Source organism: Sinocyclocheilus anshuiensis, unplaced genomic scaffold, assembly GCF_001515605.1.
Source record: "Sinocyclocheilus anshuiensis isolate Anshui unplaced genomic scaffold, SAMN03320099.WGS_v1.1 scaffold1880, whole genome shotgun sequence".
Classification (NCBI taxonomy): Eukaryota; Metazoa; Chordata; class Actinopteri; order Cypriniformes; family Cyprinidae; genus Sinocyclocheilus; species Sinocyclocheilus anshuiensis.
In genome coordinates this window covers 410,133-428,758 of record NW_015555852.1, presented here as the reverse complement: position 1 = coordinate 428,758, position 18,626 = coordinate 410,133, and the positions used below count along the sequence as shown (strand labels likewise).

Genomic DNA, 18,626 nt, shown 5'->3' with positions numbered 1-18,626 from the left:
TTTGTATATTTTTGAGATCCACAGAAAACAAACTTGTTAAGCGCTGTTTTCTTTGTTAGACTAATCAACACATACAACACGACATTTTGTATATTTATAGCTGCTGACAGGCAATCAAACCCAAACCGCAATATTACCACTTTCTCTTTCGCTGAGTAGCCTATAAAACTCAATTTCCCAGAGTTGCAGAGTTTGTGTGAAGAGCGATTCGCCACATAAACTCCTCCCATAACAAGACACGGGGTTTTTAGCGTCTTGAATTGGTCGAGGGAACATGTCAACAAGACACGGGGTTTTCAGCGTCTTGAATTGGTCGAGGGAACATGTCAACAAGACACGAAACCAACAGTCCTCGAGCTGGTAAGTATGTTATTTCATGTAACGTTAACTGCAAATGTTTAGGAATTTAAACAACGAATTCCTCCTGTCAGCCGCGGTAATACCCTGCGTGTTTTACAGTAGACTCCCCCTTGCCTGATACATCGACCACTGGCTGTCTTGTTATTTCATTTCATGTTGTAAAGAGATTTCCTTTGTCGTTGTCCCATGATAATGTGACCATTTAAGGAGTTTTAGATCTATTCTAATTTTATTGTAGTGACTACTACATATCTCAGTACTTGTGTTACACTTTGACCCATGTGATAACCTATCTGTGTGTTAGGTCTCATCTGTTCTGAGTTATTAAAATAAGAAGCATGCAAGCCTTTTTAAGAGGTCAGCCAATATTAATCGTGTGTCCAGTGCTTGGCTATTTTAGTAAAAGTTTACTCATCATACAACGTGGTGATACAACTCTGACCTATTTACATGTCCATGTATGTACAGTACTGTCATTGCCCTTTTTGAGCTTCTATCTGGAATAAAATAAGGTAGCAAAGACTGAATAACCAGTTTTTTTTTCATAGTCACATGATCCGAATCAGCAAAATTTTGGTTACTTGAGAGCTGTGAGATAATACATGATTGCTGCATCCCATCAGAAACGTTTTCTTGTTATTGTGCTGGTATCTTGGCAGGTTTAGGACTGCTGTGGACAGCTGACTCCCAAAGCTTTTGATATTCTGTGAGATGGTTAGTCTGCAGGAGTAACAGAAATTAACTTCTAAGTTTAAATTGATTTTTACCTTTTATGGGCATTTTTACCTTTATAAGGCTAATTTTTTTCTAACCTAATTAAATGTATGCATCATCTTTTGTGTCAAATTCTAAAATTTAATCAATATGCAAATATTTAGATACTGTAGGGCTGTTATTAATCAAATGAAATCAGTATCAACAAAATGTGTGTTTGCAATGCAGAGGTGGCACAGAATCTGCATCTGAAGTGGCATTTAGATGCATTAACACAGACTGTTTAATGCAGGACATGAATGCAGTTAACCTGCAGTTACAAATGCATAATTCATGTTTTGATGTTGTTGTTTTGTAAAAAAAAAACCCCAAAACATTGAATACTGATATTTGAAATGATTTGGGGAAATATAGCCTACTTTAAATATAAACCTAAAGTCAGCAGTAGGTGGCCGCACATCACTGCATGAGTGAGTCATTGAGTCATTCCTTCAAACGATTTGTTCAAACGGCTGATTGATTCAGTAACGAAACACTATTGTGTATTATAAATGTCATATAAAAGTAACGCATATAAAATAACACATATAAAAGTCATACGGGGGCATTTTTGCCCCTGTATTTTGAATTCTGGTGGAATTCTAAATGTATTTTAATAGACTAAATCATACAGTGAAAGCGTGAACTCTAAATGGTCACACACAGTAGTCTAATCTACATCTCATAGTGTATGCGTACACTCTCTGGGTGTGTTTTTGTTTGGTTTTTGTGATATACTTGATAATGTCAAATCGCATATCGTTTAAACCACAGTTATGATTTTATCGTAGACAATATATAACGCACACCCCTAATTACAAGTACAACCTTTTTTTACTTCTTAAATGTAATGTTCTGATTCAAAACGTTTATTTGGTTGTTTTGATTCAAATCTCTTTATTGTTTTTATTTTTTTTTAAAGTGACTTGACAAATGAGACGGATCCCAAGGCCACTGAAAAGGTGGGCAGTCACTGTTACATCTTATTAGTGTGCTGTACATTTCCCTCAAAAACATAAAGAGGGAGACTCTGCACTGGCAGTTCAGCTCTAGGTCTTTCTTCAGTAGAAAACATTGTCCATTAACAGTGCTTTTCATTTCAACCAAGTGTGTCTGGTGGCACTTAGCCAGTCTCAAAGTTTTGCAGGTGGCGTTGAATACTGCAGACCCAGAGGCCCTTGTGTTGTCCTCTGGTGCAGTCAATTCACACACTGCCTCAGTGAGAAACCTTGGCAGCATGAATAAACTGCTTTTGTTTATGCCTTTACCTCCCAGCAGACCAATTCAGGCTGATATCAAAGCTAAAGTTTTTTTTTTGAATACTTAATGCTGGAATTTGTACTGCAATTCCTACAATATACTTGATAATGTCAAATCGCATATCGTTTAAACCACAGTTATGATTTTATCGTAGACAATATATAACGCACACCCCTAATTACAAGTACAACCTTTTTTTACTTCTTAAATGTAATGTTCTGATTCAAAACGTTTATTTGGTTGTTTTGATTCAAATCTCTTTATTGTTTTTATTTTTTTTTAAAGTGACTTGACAAATGAGACGGATCCCAAGGCCACTGAAAAGGTGGGCAGTCACTGTTACATCTTATTAGTGTGCTGTACATTTCCCTCAAAAACATAAAGAGGGAGACTCTGCACTGGCAGTTCAGCTCTAGGTCTTTCTTCAGTAGAAAACATTGTCCATTAACAGTGCTTTTCATTTCAACCAAGTGTGTCTGGTGGCACTTAGCCAGTCTCAAAGTTTTGCAGGTGGCGTTGAATACTGCAGACCCAGAGGCCCTTGTGTTGTCCTCTGGTGCAGTCAATTCACACACTGCCTCAGTGAGAAACCTTGGCAGCATGAATAAACTGCTTTTGTTTATGCCTTTACCTCCCAGCAGACCAATTCAGGCCGATATCAAAGCTAAAGTTTTTTTTTTTAATACTTAATGCTGGAATTTGTACTGCAATTCCTACATCTGCATGACAAGTAGATTTTTATTTGGACTTTGTTGCAACCTTTTACATTGACATGTTTTGCCACTCCTTTTCCCTCAGGCTCATAATGAACAAGAGGAAAATGTTACATTGAGAGAAGGAAAAATGGATGCAACACTCAATTTTGCACAAATTTTGCAAGTTATTCACTTTTGTTCTCTGTCTGCCAAATGTCTTCTATAGTCTGTATAAAATTTTAGCCTGCAGTTTTATCAGCTTTTCAACTGTGAATTCAAAAACTAAGACTCAGAATGTACCAAGTAGTCCCAGGAGGCGCAGGAGGAACAATTACTGATGGCATGCCCATCAAGAAGATAGACAAGGACAGTCGCCCTCTGGTGGGGGCTGGAGTTATTGGTGTGATTCTGGTGATTGCAGCAGTGACTGCATGGTGCTATTATATTGCCTCCCTACGTAAAGCTGACCTGCTGAAGACAGAATTGCTTGATTTGAATAAGGATGGCTTTCTCATCCGTAACCAGGCTGGAGGGATTGTCTTGAAGATGGGCTTCAGGTCAGTATGCATGGTGCATATGTTCTTCTGATCCCAAAATGTTCTGAGAGCACTGCAGACAACAGTAATATAGGTCCATGAAAAAGAAAAGGTAAAATCTTAAAAAAAAAGTACTTTAAAACACATGCCAATTTGAAATTAATTGAACTTTTATACCATTAAAAAAAAAAAAAACAGGTTTTAAACACATTTTCAAAGTAATTTTTCAAATATCCTGAATAATGAATAAATACCATTGTTTTGGGGTCGTTGTATGAATTGCATTATTAGTGTATTTTTGATCACATGAAAGAAAGAAGCTAATATATGCTTGCTGATTTCAGATCTGGCACGCTTGATCTAGACTCCTGCTCGAAGGAGGGAGTGATCCTTCGCTGCTCACGTTCGTTTGCTGGCAAGGTGAACTTCTTCATTATGACCGTAAAGCCAAAGGAAACGGTGATGTGTTACCGTGTGCGTTGGGAAGAGTTGGAGTCAGACCGACCTGTGGAGCACGCCATGTCCTACAATGAATCGCACTGGTATGGTGGTGCTGAGACTGCTGTTCAGCATTGGCCTATTGCCATTTTGGGCCAGCAGGCACCCAAACCTTTTGTCACCAGTGACGTGTACTCCAATCGCCATGACTTCGGTGGCATCCTGGAGCGCTACTGGCTTTCGTCCAACGCGACTGCCATTAAGATCAATGACTCTGTGCCCTTCCACCTGGGCTGGAATGATACAGAGAAAACCATGTACTTCCAGGCACGATATCAGGACAGTCCATACAAACCTGCACCTGGAAGGCCTCCCTATGCTGAGCTTAGTTACAGAGTCTGTGTGGGCCCAGATGTGACCTCTATCCACAAGGTCATGGTTCGTCGATACTTCCCTAAACCCAACAAAGTGCCTGCCAAAGAAATGTTCTGGCACCCAATATGGTCCACCTGGGCTTTACATAAAACTGACATCAATCAGGAAAAGCTTTTAACTTATGCAGAGAATATACGCAAACATGGTTTTAACTGTAGCCACTTAGAACTTGATGATCGTTACACCAGTCAGTACGGGGAATTTGAGTTTGACACACAGAAGTTCCCAAATGCTTCTGCCATGTTTCAAAAGCTCAAGGCAGATGGCTTCCTGGTATCCCTGTGGACACATCCCTTTGTGAATTATGATTCTACCAATTTTGGGCCATGTGTACAGAAAGGGCTGTTCGTGATGGAGCCTACAGGTCAACTTCCTGCCTTGGTTAAGTGGTGGAATGGCATTGGTGGAATCCTCGATTTTACCAATTCAGAAGCTCGCAACTGGTTCATGTCCCAGCTTCGCTCTTTACGCCACAAATATGGTGTTTCTTCCTTCAAGTTTGATGCAGGTGAGACCAACTACTTGCCCTGGCAGTTTAGAACTCGAGTTCACCTCCCCGACCCAAGCACCTTCACTCGTCGCTACACCGAAATGGCCATTCCTTTCAACGAACGTGCTGAACTTCGGTCTGGCTACAGCTCTCAGAATATCTCCTGTTTTTTCCGTCCAATCGACCGGGACTCTGTGTGGGGCTATGAACTTGGCCTGAAGTCCCTGATTCCAACCGTCCTCACCATTAGTATCCTGGGCTACCAGTTCATCTTGCCAGACATGATTGGAGGCAATGCCTATCCCAACCGTACTGATGGAAACGGCAAGCTGCCAGACCGTGAGCTCTATATTCGGTGGCTGGAGCTGTCTGCTTTCATGCCTTCCATGCAGTTCTCCATTCCTCCATGGGAGTACGATGACGAGGTGGTGGCTATCGCTCAGCGGTTCACCGAACTACATGAGACACTAGTGGCTCCCAGGGTCATAGAACTGGCTGGAGAAGTACTGGACACTGGGGACCCCATAATTCGCCCATTATGGTGGATCGCCACCAGTGATGAAACGGCTTATAGAGTTGACTCACAGTTTTTGATAGGAGATGACTTGATGGTGGCACCAGTACTGGAGCCGGGCAAGCAAGAAAGGGATATCTATCTACCAGCTGGACGCTGGAAAAGTTACAAAGGAGAACGATTTGACAACAAAGAGCCAATACATCTAACAGATTATCCAGTTGATCTTGATGAAATTGCTTACTTCGAATGGGTTCAGTGAGACTTATGGCAAGCATCTGGAGTTTTGAGCATGTCTTCCATTAAAAGGGTTTGTGAAGATAGTAATTAATTTTTTTTCTTCAGGGAATTTAGTTATTCATCCAGGGTTTAAATTTAACAAAAACAGGACTATTTAAAGGGGTCATATGATGCGATTTCAAGTTTCCCTTTCACCAAATACACAAAATAATGATCTTTAAAAAAGCATCATATGACCCCTTTAAGAAATAAGCTTCCGGTTGCATATTTTGACATTCTTCATCAGCTTGGCTGTGCTGTTTTGTGCCATTACAACAGTTGAACATGCATTCGATATCTGAAGCTAATGTCTTAATCCGTGCCTTGCATTTAAACAGTGAATGTCTTTGAGATACCAGCCCAAAACTTTGACACAGTTAAGCTTTTACATATGCTTCTTGCAAAATTAACTAACTTTAAGGATGTATTAATGGGCTTTGACAGGTAATTTTGCACAATGTATCCTTGATGTTCTCTCATCTGCATTTTTAAAAAGGGAAATTTTACCAGTACTGTACATAAGTTACAAGGCGTATGTTATTATTTTCAGATGTTCTCCAAATAGCAAATCAACTTGATTTCTCTGAAATGTATAATTTTGCGAATGCATTTAAAACATTAATGTATGGCTTTTTAACTGCAAGCAATAACAATGTTGCATCCCCTATGTCAGTGGTTCTCAACCTTTTTTTCCACCGGGCTGCAAGTGATCGCGCTGGCGTCTCTATGTCCTGCAAAGCGCGCTTCAGCTTCCACTCTGCACAAACTATTGGACACAGCGCACATTTATCTAGGTTTAACGTCTAAACATTGTTATATGCTTGAACTGTTTTATATCTATAGATGTTATTTTAGGCAAGTCGTGATGATTTGAGAAGGCTAAATTGATCAAGCATATGCTCACTGTCTGCCGCTGGCCACTGGGGCGTTACTTTAAATGCGTAACGTTAATTAGGCTATGTGAGTACTGCTCATGTCTGAAAATAATATATGAAAAACAAAATTATTTTACATAAAAACATTAGGCTATAGCTTATATTTATTTAGAAGTTTTTTAAATGAATGTAAAAACTAAAATGAATTGTAACTGAAAGTATTTTTTTAAATTGTGTTCAGCACGGTGGGCCGCATTTGAATTCGTGACGGGCCGCATGCGGCCAGCGGGCCGCGGGTTGAGAACCACTGCCCTATGTACTACAGTAAACTTAGGCTGTGCATGCAGCACATTTGAGCATAATCTGCCCTACTCTTGTCTTGTAAGCACCAATACTTGAAATAATCACATTAGAAGTTTGTATGAGTAATGTTGCATTAATGACCAGCAGTCTTTTTTACTCTACTTGCTAAACTGTCATTATGTAGTGCCAAATACATCACCAACAGGCCTTGTTCAAGCATTACTGCATTACTGCCATATTCACAAAAACATTTCCTGCCACATAAAATACAGTTCTTTTTCTTTTCATATTAAGTTGATGTGTGCTGCTCATCTTGTTTTGAATATTGTGCTGAGCTGCCTAATTTTTGTGTTTTGCAATAAGGGCACAACACTTAATGCTTAGTCAGTTAATCTTTATCAGATTATATTTTTGCTGTGCAAGGGTCACCTTTGTGTTTGTTGTGTTTGTTTAACGCTCTTCCAGCACGCTGACAATCGACTCGCACTGCAAGCTTTCTCTAATCTACGACCTTCAAGCTTATTTTTAGCTCTTCCCACACAACTGTGAAAGCGCACTCATCCACTCTGGTGAAACAATGAATCTGTCAAGCAATGTATCTGCTCTAAAAGTAGCTACAGAGTACGTAGACACATGGCAGCTGCCTTTTCAGTACTTGAGCACCTCAAATAACCGTTTAGTGTGTTGCTTCCTGGTATTTTAATAACTTACTTGAGAAGAGGTGTTTGGGATGATTTTCTTCACTGGGACTATGTGCTTATGGATTTTAGAGGAGATTTTATGGATTTCTGAGGAGATCTTGTTAATAGGCCCCTGACAGTGTGGGCCATTGGTTGAACCAGACAGACTGTAGACTGCTTATGTTCCATTTTTATTTTAATTTTTTCCCCATAAAGACTGATATTGTGTGAACATAAATTCCCAGAAGCAAAAAGGCTTGTTTGTACATCTCATAGACTTTGTGTGTGTGTGTGTGTTCCTTCACCATCATCTGTGTGTGGCTTTTAAAAATGTCTAAAAATATGCTAAATGTCTCGGACTAATACATTTCTGTTTTTATTTCAAAACAAATAGTAGTGAATGAAGAGTATTTATTCGTTTTGTGCATAAAACTGCATTTTGCTTTGCATTTCACATGTCCTGGTAAAGCAAATGCTGAGTTTGACCAGCTGCCCTGAAAATAGTATCGTTCTCCAGAGTGTCACAGGAGGGCAGTCTTCACCTGCTTTTCTAGTCCTCCACTTGAAGCATGTGAAGTGTGTTGGCATGGCACAAGAAAATCCTGTACTTTATTTCAGTATTTTTCTCTCACTGAATATAATTAGCCTGATATTGAAGTAAAGTGGTTCCATTAAACTTTTGACCTCTCTCAAGAGTTATGAGTTATTAATTGTATACTTTCTCCTCTGCATTAATTGAGTGAGTGAGTGAGTGAGTGAAGTGACATGTGGCTAAGTTGACCCAAGTGACCCATACTCGGAATTAGTGCTCTGCATTTATCCCAGAGAGAGCGCTGTACATTCACTCCCCCCACCTACAATCCCTGCCGGTACGAGACTCGAATCCGCAACCTTTGGGTTACGAGTCCGACTCTCTAACCATTAGGCCACGACGTCCCCTTCCCACGAATTGTACTGCCCTACATTAGCGATAGACTGTCTTCAGTGGTCGAATGATGCCACCCACTCACTATTCAGTTCACTATTTTCCCATTTTATAGCGTTACTGGACTTGAGCAGCACATGGATTTTGGCACTAATATGCGATGCAATTTTGGCTCGTCTTTCCAGTGGTTATTAGTTTAGTTTATTTGGCATTATGCAGTTGGTTCGGCCAGCCTCAGCCCTCTGTGTATTTCAGTATGGATTTCCATTGTATTACTAATTTGTGGGCAGTAAATGAAAAAGTTAATGAATGATTTTATGGAACAACTTTGTTGACTTTTGTTGTAAGGTAGGTGCAGGCTGTAAGATTTCCGAACGACTAAAGAATGACGGAAATAAGGGAAGCTCGAATAGCAACTTAAATGTTAATACCCAATCTTAAAATCCAAATAGTCCTTTTGAAATTGCATGTACAAATAGTTTAGATCTAGTTAGTGAGAGATGATTTTATGCCAGAAAACCACTGTCCACAGGGTTTACAGTCTCGAGTACCGGTTTGCTCCGTCTCCACCTCATTTTCCTTACTGGCAGATTGGGCTGCATTTCTTCGCTAAGTTCAAACGAGGCTTTCAGGCAGGGCGGTCATGGGTCCATGGATTCATTGAACCTCCAACCTCCTCAAGCCCCTCACAGGAATAGTAATTATTGCAAAGCAGGTTAAGCCTGATCAAAGTTTGAATCAGACTTTGGTCCAGCATTGAATGAAGTCTCCTCCGAGAGGCATCTTCTTGGTTTTTTAGGCCCTACTCATCATTGGTAGATAATGACACAGTGTTGAGGTAATTTACAGGTTATATGGAGGTTGCCCTGGATCAATAAATCATTTAGTTGAGTTTGGGACAGAGGTGGAACAGTAATTTGATGAGCAGGATAGGGCAAAGGCCAATGATGGCCTGACAGTAATATGTTTCGGCCAATCATTGGACAACACAATTCCACATTAAGAGAATTTAGTTTATGTTATAACATTTTTTAAATCAAAGATTTAATACACTGAATGCACAAGTCAACATGTAATTAGAAAAGAAACTCAAATTTTTGATTTCATGTGTTATATTGTGCATGCATTATTGTTGCAAAGAATAATAATTATAATAATGATCAGCATGATCATGCATATTAGTGAGTGATTGATGTGACATGTAGCTAGGTATGGTGTCCGTGTCCCATACTCGGAATTTGTGCTCTGCATTTAACCCATCCAAGTGCGCGCGCGCGCACACACACACACACACACACACACACACCCACCCACCCACACCCAGAGCAGTGGACAGCCATTTTTTGCTGTGGCGCCCGGCGAGCAGTTGGGCATCTCACCTCAGTTGTGGTATTGAAGGTGGAAGAGAGCGTTGTTCATTCACTCCTACAATCCCTGCCGGTAACGAGACTTGAACCTGCAACCTTTGGGTTACAAGTCTGACTCTAACCATTAGGGCGCGACTGAAGAATGAAGCCCCTAAAAATGGTTTGTCTTCATAATGTTGTCAAGATATAATTACTTGCTTCTCCTCTAAAGCAACTTTTGTTTTTAGCCGATGTCACCCGCGCTTCTTTTTCCTTTGTTTCGACTACCTATGGAAAAATGAGATGGGAGAAAAAAAAATGTCAGTGCTTCTGTGTTGTCTCCCAAAGACGTTGTGTTCCACAGAGAAACTTCACAAAAAAGTTATTTGCTAGCATACATAAAGTGCCTCGGGAATGCAAGGCATTTGGGAGAGAATGCAAATGCAGTGAAATATAATTTAATATAATCCTCCCATCTCATACTTTTTACGTCAATATGTCCCTGTAGGGGCTCTGTACATTTGAGACTACTTTTCATGATTCAATCAATTCCCAATGGATAAATTCAGAAAAATGCTTACCTCTAAGAATGTTAAATGCAGCTTCCAAAAAAAATCATCTTTATGATTGTTGCGCATTGATTGTAATTTACACATGTGAATCACACATTTGCATGTTTAAATTTGCTGTCTAATACCATTACACAATCCCGTCATAGACTAATACGGAGAACAACCAAGTTATCAAAGCATTTTTTCCTCTGATCACGTCTTATCTTGCCTACAGCACCAGGTGAACTATAGGAGAGCCAGTGCTGACCCCTAAAAAAGAAAAAAAGAAAATAAGTGCATGATGCCTCAGGATAAAATTAAGTCCTATTTCCCTTTGTAATGCATCACATTACAGAAATAAAATAGTGTACAGAACAGTATTTCATATTGACTTGAAGGGGTAGTTCACCCAAAAATGAAAACCGTCATCATTTAGGTACTCACCCTGGTATCATTCCAAACCTGTATGACTGTCTTTGTGCAACACAAAAGGTATTTTGTAGAAAGCAGAAAAAGTCATACAGATTTGGAACTACATGAAGGTCAATAAATTATGACAGGATTTTCATTTTTGCGTAAACTATCTCGTTACATGTTAGAAACTGATCCAATCCCTTGATCTAGAGATCTCTCAAAAAGTCGTGCTTAAAACGATCAATTTTTTGTTGTGAATGGAGCGTTCATGTTTTCACATGAAGTTCCAGCGTGATGTGGGTCTTCTAAAATGTTGGTGCAAACCAGGTCACTAACTGTGCTTTAGAGCAGGTTTACTTTGCCTGTCAGATGACGCCTCTACGACATTGATTTGCACTCATGGCCTGCGCAGAAGACACATATCGATTAGCTGTCTGTATTCCATTCCTCAGAAATCAATTCTGTCTGTGGCTTTGTCAGTCTACAATGATATATATATGGACATTTATATGTGTGTAAATATATATATATGTGTGTGTGTGTGTGTATATATATATATGAAGAGTTTGGTTCCAAAACGCAATAAACACCATTTTCAAAATCAGTATTGCATCTGGTCGGTATTGGAAAGTCCATTTTTAATTTTACGCAAAATGCGATATCCGCCGAGTTATTCTGTCATGTTTTCTCCCTTTTTTTGAGATGATCCTCACTGCAGAACACAAGATCCAGGGGGTGAGTTTGGATCCAGATCCTACTCCTCCCACCTTACATATACCTAAACCTACCCGTTTTTTTTTTTTTTTTTTTTTCCAAAACGTGACAAACGCCAATCTCCCTTCTCTGCAGGATGCGATATATCCGCTCAACCAATCACAATCACAGCGCACCATACCACGCACTTTAGACAGTAATGGCGGTGCTTTGAATACACCCGGCATCCTAGTTTTCCTCATCTATTTTGTACTTTGTGATCAACAAACAAACTTAGGGCTGCACGATAAATCGCATGTGATTGTCATGCGCATCTCGTCAGTAAAGCAGGTTCTGTGATTAGTAGTAAATCTCCATCACGTGCTTTCAGATGGAGCGGCATTTAATACACAGAGCCGTAGATCACTGCTATATCGCGTTCATAATCGCAGATGAGTCGCATTAGATTATGAACGTGATATTGCTTAGCTTGTCAGTGTAAGTGTTTTTATTTATGCCATTAATGTTTTTGTTAATACAGCGTATAGCACTAGTCAACTAAATGAATGTAACATGGCAAAGATGAATGCACTTTTGGAAGTTGAATGTAAGGGAAATGTCATTTTGGAATTTCTGTGGTTTAATGTGATATTGTTGTTCATGTATGTTCATGATGAAATTTTCTTTAATTGTTGTAATTAATTTATAGCATTAGCAAGATGACCTGTTGAATTCATTTTGGGAGCGATGACTGACTGATTGAATGTATTTTTAGTCCAGTGCCTGTATATAAGATTAGTATTGACCAAGTTCAGAGGCTGTCATATGTGGATTAACTTACTATGTTGTGTGCCATCGCGTTTGTCACTGATAAATAGTTTTGCTGTTGTGCGGCTGTTGTTTATACCAACAGAAGCTCAGTGACTCATGATGACACATTGTGAGTAAGCGCACTTGTGCCCAAAAACAACAAACAACGCGGCTGTTCTCATTTAGACCCAATTGAAGCGCTCGTTCCACTGCTTGGTGATGGAATGACCTGTTAGACGAAATCTGTTCAACATGAACTCCAACTGTGCATTCATATTTTTTTCATCCGCTATAAATGGATACGTTTGCAGTGAAACTGTATAAATTCCCCTCTAAGTTCAAGATAGCTTCATCTGGAGGCGTAAAGTTTGCGTGGAGAAATATATATGTATTTTAATACAGTGCTTGCCAGTTGGTGATTCCAGGCAGTTGCGTGAAGCTCCTTTAGGGGGCAGTACAGCTTCACATCGATTCCTGTTTTGATAGTGAAGCATTGTGGACCTCAGCCCAGATGTGATCAACTGGAAAAAAAGAAGTGCACCTACTCATCTACTCCTACAAGGACGACACAAACCTGGCAGAGGCCCCCTGCTCTCCCTCCTGCCCTGCCTTATGCCCACCTGCGTGCCCATCTGCAGAAGAGCCTCGCCAGTTGTTCTGTTTGTGTGCCATGGTGAATCAAGCCCATCGGCTCCACTCCCAGGTGTGTATCTGGCTGTGCCCCCTCCTCGAGAGCATACAACTAGCCTTCCTGGGAGGAACCAGTGATAAGATGTCCAAAAGTCAACTTGCTGTATTATGGTTTATGAAAAGGAATGGAACCAGATTGTGTCCTGGCTGGGCCAAATACAGTTTTGGCTACACAGCTTTGAAAAATTAATACTTTCTTGACTCATATGCCATCAGAGAAGCAAAGGCGTGTTTTTTATGTTCCTTAGTATATGCAGCATTTATGTCATATACGTATATGCAATATGAAAGCTTTGAGATATTGCAATGACAGATATACTTGTTTTTCCCCCAAAACAAAATGCCTTTCATGCCACATGCCTAAATTTCTAAAATGACCTTTAAGTCAACATGAAATCAAAATTGACCCAATTTACTTTAATACTTTCCTGCTCTTATTGTGCACAGCAGTGCATAATATTATTAAGAAAAAAGTTTTATTTTATTGTAAATGAAAATTCATTTATTTTCCAAATGCATGTTGATGATTATATGGATTCATCATGCTGTTCATTGTTCAAATGTCAACTTGGTCTTCCGGGAAACAATCTATTGAACAATCGCTAATTTATTTCACTTGGATGCACGTCACAATACGGAAGAACAGATCTGTTGCTACTTCCGTTTCATCATAACTTTATTGTAGCAATTTCCTCTGTTGCTGAATGACTTTTCATTCTGCTGATGTCACCTAGTCAGTGCAGTGTTAACCAATGGCCAAATAGACGTTGATTCATTGATTTAGGTTCTGTTTCATTATTTAGCTTAATATATTTAGTTTTTCTAAGAAATACGTCAGCTATGTGTAAACTTTTTTTATGTTTATGCTTTAAGGTGTTTTGTGTTTTGGTCTATAGGTTTGTGCCATGCTAAGTTATGCCAAATTGTGAAGACCCTGCTGAAAACCAGGTTGGTGGTTTAGTTAAACTTGCATCCAGACCAGCTAGCCCCAAGGTGGCCAAAAACCTTCAAAACAATCAAAGCAGTCTAACTAGCTTGGCCAGGTGGAGACCAGCTAACCCATCTTAGGCTTTGTTGTTGTTGTAGTTGTTTTTGAAGAGTGATGATAAATAGTGGAAACTTTTAATTTTTGGCAGTTCTTTCATTTTATTTATTTATTTATTTCTTGTTTATTTCAAAATCAATGAACAATCGGATGTGCATAGCAAATAAAATAAATGAGCGTCCCTGAATGATATACTCAAGCTAATGAAAATTGAGTATCACTATCTAAAAAGCTTATCTGGTGAAATAGTACATTAATTGATATCTCCTCTGTGGAGACACTTTAGAGCACCTGTGCCCTGCTAAACCATTTCTGTACTCTTTTCTGAAGTACTAATGAGTGGTTAAAAGCATGCTTTTAATAGATTTATTTTCTCGCTTCATAGTTATGGATGAAGATCCCCTGTGGCAGACATGCAACATTTAGCATCTTTACACATCCACGAGTTCCCTGAGCGATGACGCATGACGGGCCTTGTATGAAAGGTAAACTTAAGTTCTGGTAGTTCGCTCATAAAGGGTTGATGATTTAACGAGAGGTGCATCGATCTAGCTTCATTTCGTTTTGAATTTTTAATCAATAGTCATGGCCAGAGGGAGATAATAAAGAAGAGGCTACTTAATGAGACTGGTAATGGGCAGGATCTCCACAGTGGATCATTCCTGTTTGAGGACCCAGCTGTTCTGAAGGACGAGCACACTAAGCTTTGATACTGAGGAATGGTAGGAAGAGATTACTGCTGGAAACAGGACCTTGGCTGCTCCGAGTGCTACTTGACCTTGAATAATGTCATACTTTATGATCTGTGCCGAAGTGAAACTCTGGTTCACCAACTGCAATGCCTCTCAAAATCAGTGTCTGAAAAAATGAGGAGATTTGAGAAAAATTAGCTGGAATTTCTGAAGCTGAAAACTTTAAAAATGTCATAAATGGGTGCTTATTGAATGTGACACTGATTAGCCAAAGGAGCAATGGAGAAAGATGATGGACTGTTTAATTAATTATACAATTTTATGACATTCAGAATTACACTGATGTAATGGTGGAATTTATTTGATTTAATGGGTAACAATTAATTTGTATTTTTGATGTTGGATTATAAGTCTTCTAACTAAATGTACACTTTTACTTATTAGTTTTTAGGTAGATGCAGATGGTGCGGGGAGCATTTAATTTCTCATAACAACCAGAGGCACTGTTCCACTGGTGCAATTTCATTTTAAGTCAGGCCATGTACTATAATTAAGGCATAGCTCACCCAGAACTTCAAATTTTGTCATCATTTACTCTCCCACAATTTGTACTAAACTCATATGATGACATATGGTATTTTCTGTAGACCACATAGGAGATCTTTGGAAGGGTGTTCCTACTTTTCCAGAAACTGCCAAACTTTAAAAATGACCAAAACAGCACTTAAAGTTCCCTAACTATGGTCCATATGATTTGTGCACCATATCCCAAGTATTGAAGCCAGCCTTACGTGAGGAACAGACTGAAATTTAAGTTATTTACTGAAAATCTTCCGAAAGGCACATTTGAATATACACAAACTTGAATGAGATTTGACAGCTGAGGTAGAGAAAATTACTGCTTAAAGGGTTAGTTCATCCAAAAATGAAAATTATGTTGTGATTTATTCACCCACATCTTTCCAAAATAATTTCTTTCTTCATATGAAGTGATTGTGTCTCTTTTGGAGTCTAGGATTAAACTGCTCAATTCATATGTATTAGTTTCCTAATGTTTTCATTAACGTTTTGAAGGTTTTGGTGGAATGGACACTCAGTGTAAGGAGTGAAATCTCTCAGATTTCATCAAAAATATCTTAATTTGTGTTTTGAAGATGAATGAAAGTCTAATGGGTTTGGATCGACAAGTGGTTGAGTAAAGGATATAATTTCTTTTTAATCACTTTAACTTTCTGTTTGTGCTCCACAGACGCAAAGCAACAGAGGATAAGTAAATAACAACTAAACTTTATTTTTAAGGTGAACTGTCCCTTTAAGGATGGAAGCTGTTTTGAATAAGCTCCCAATTCTAAAATTGTTGTGTCCGATGATCTGATGTTTCTGATGAATCCTATTCCTTTGTTTGAAACTAACGGTCAGACTTGTAACATCAGGACTGCTGAAACCACTCTCAGTCAAAGCTTTCCCGCCATCGCAAGAGTGACCTTCCATCTGCCGAGTCGTGTCTGAGGGGAACTTGTCTGTCCTTGCTGGGAAACAAATGACCCTGACACACCAGAGACTCTGTGCTTGCACCTGCTTAACTTTTCTCACCCGTCTGTCTCCCATCGCACCAGACTGACAAAGCTCAGGGCCCTGTGGGCTCCAGACGATACATTTCGGACCGATCGGCACACTAGCAGTTGAGAGTGGCTTACTATGGCTTTGGCAGCATCTGTCAGCTCTGGGGTTGGTACAGCCCTTGGGGGATGATAGACTTGCTTATAAATAACCCTGAAATGAATTAAAAGAGATAAAGAGGCACCTGTTGCTGAGGAGACGGAGAGCTCTCCGCTTTGGCCAGAGGGCCTGACTGGGGTGTCGGGATAGGCCGATACGGTCGAGAGGGAGCGGGAGGTATAATTGAAACATTGCGCCGTGGCAGAGTGGCCTTTGGTGTGATTGATACTGTTTTAGAGTACTCCTGTTTGCCTGGGCTCCGGGGGATTTACCCGAGGCAGAGAAGGGAAGGGGGGATGCTTAGGTGGTTCATCTGGGTTTGGCAGAAAATTGGTGCCATCCATCAAGTACCAGATTTAACGAATGCTGAAACCGGGCCGTCCGGCAAAGGATTCTTATTTAAGGCAGTGAACCAGGAAACGTGCGAGGGGCATGGACTGGTGTGGGTCTATCAATCAGCCAGTCAGCTCCTTTATTCAACAAGCGAGCGACAGCCCCTGAGGCCAGCACATGGGGTTCCGGCTTGTTGGCCTTGCAACACTCTCCCTGAAGGGAAGTGGTGGGAAGTCAATGGGAAAAATAGGTAGAGAGAGTTTTGTGGAAAGGGGACAAGAAGAAGGCAACAGGGCTTGGCCGTGTCCCCTGATGAGCTAGCATGCTTCATCTTTCTTGCGCGTGGACCTGGAATTGTGGCTTGATGGGATTTTCAGCACTGTGGCCTTCATGCCTTGCCGGCAAGCGGCCGGGGGGGCCTAAGGCCAGGCTTCTGAGCTCTGCGGCAAAGCGCATGCCCTCGCTGGCTCTCTGACTCCCTTAACACTGCACCACCTTTGCCTGAACTTGCAGAAGAAAATCTAGAGTGCAGGTTTTAATAGCTCCGTAAGAGTGAAAATGAAATGCAACTTCACATTTTCTGCGGTCGTGGAATGCCAAAGCATGGCTGAAACCCAGGGTCTCAAACTCTAATTACCTATGGGGTCTGTGGCAGCCTCCAGCAGGGTCCAGTTGAACAGATACAACTGTTTTTACAACCATGAATTTGAACTGTAAAGTTTTTGGTGCAGTTATTAATGCATGGACAAATGTTTTCAAGATTCCTCCCAGATCGTAGCCGTCACAGGAAGTGACCAGTCATCAGAAACTGGCTTTGAGGTTCTGGTAAGAAGATTGTGTTCATGTTTTATTCTGTAATAAGCCACTTGGAAAGTCATATATATTAGGCATATATATTAGACTTTAAGGGAATCAGGTAATATAATTAAAGCCTGAACCACAAAACTGATTTGCGGGATGGATTTAAGGATAAACTGTTCAAACTAATTCGGTTGGTAGTTATGCATGTTTATCCATGTTCTGCAGTATTTAAAGTAGGGATGCACGATACACAGTTATTATCCGATACATGATTATTTTAATTTAGCTGAATAAATTGATGTTGATTTTTAAATTGTACTCCTTTTATCTATTTTTACACTTAAATTACCTGTGCCATCATGTTACGCTCACTTCTCACGCTCAGAGTTAATCTTTAAAAACACTAATAATTTAATTTAACACCGTTAATGTAATCTTTAGCAAATTTCAAAATAATATCAATTTTTTCCTGCTGTTTATTATAGTGACACCTACATTCAGTATTAGTATTTGAAATGATCGAGGTTTAGTTTTTAATGTTTTGTTTAAATTTTTTTTTAGCCATTTATTCGTTTTTGGCCATAACGAGATTTTTCTACTTATCATATCCGACAGAATTTGAATGTCATTTGAAGTCAAAATGAAATAAAAAACTACCTTATTAGTACTATTTTAGTACCTTATCAGTACTAGTATTATTTTATACTAAATAAAAGAATAGTAAATAATTATTATTTACTTTATTACTCCAAGTTTATCGTCTTTTTGTGGTCAATTCATCACTGGATGTAATCCCAGAAAAAAGGTTTGTCTTCATAATCTTTCATCAACCCATCTCTAACCACATTGCTCCATTCTGGTACGTAACACTCACTTTTCACGATCCAGTCAGTTCCTGATGTTAACTTTAAGACAACAGTTTGAGAAGTAACACCAGTGCAACTACAAAACCACTGCGTGTTTGGCAGTAAACATTCGGTTGAAGTACT

The 18,626-nt window shown here is 39.6% G+C and overlaps 1 protein-coding gene across 3 annotated transcripts; it reads left to right on the top strand.

Annotated features, from left to right (window-relative positions):
- Nucleotides 1-215: 215 nt before the first annotated feature.
- LOC107675632 (uncharacterized family 31 glucosidase KIAA1161-like) lies at nt 216-15,794 on the top strand. 3 transcript variants are annotated; one of them, XR_001632613.1, is made up of 4 exons: nt 216-360; nt 13,944-13,995; nt 14,478-14,577; nt 14,676-15,794. XR_001632613.1 is itself a non-coding variant. In XM_016470039.1 (3 exons), exons 2-3 carry the CDS (start codon nt 3,363-3,365, stop codon nt 5,741-5,743), a joined length of 2,058 nt encoding a protein of 685 aa, XP_016325525.1. In that variant the 5' UTR covers nt 225-360; nt 3,172-3,362; the 3' UTR covers nt 5,744-5,873. The 3 variants fall into 3 exon arrangements, 2 of the variants coding, with proteins under 2 accessions (XP_016325525.1, XP_016325526.1); XM_016470039.1 differs by lacking the exons at nt 13,944-13,995; nt 14,478-14,577; nt 14,676-15,794 and adding exons at nt 3,172-3,625; nt 3,949-5,873 and having other exon boundaries at nt 225-360; XM_016470040.1 differs by lacking the exons at nt 216-360; nt 13,944-13,995; nt 14,478-14,577; nt 14,676-15,794 and adding exons at nt 2,658-2,698; nt 3,172-3,625; nt 3,949-5,873.
- The last annotated feature ends 2,832 nt before the right edge of the window (nt 15,795-18,626 follow it).

Excerpts from the sequence above, each read along its gene's own strand:
- LOC107675632 (XM_016470039.1), top strand. The coding sequence starts at position 3,363 with ATGTACCAAGTAGTCCCAGGAGGCGCAGGAGGAACAATTACTGATGGC. Across the intron at positions 3,626-3,948 it reads GTCTTGAAGATGGGCTTCAG|ATCTGGCACGCTTGATCTAG; the intron begins GTCAGTATGCAT and ends TGCTGATTTCAG.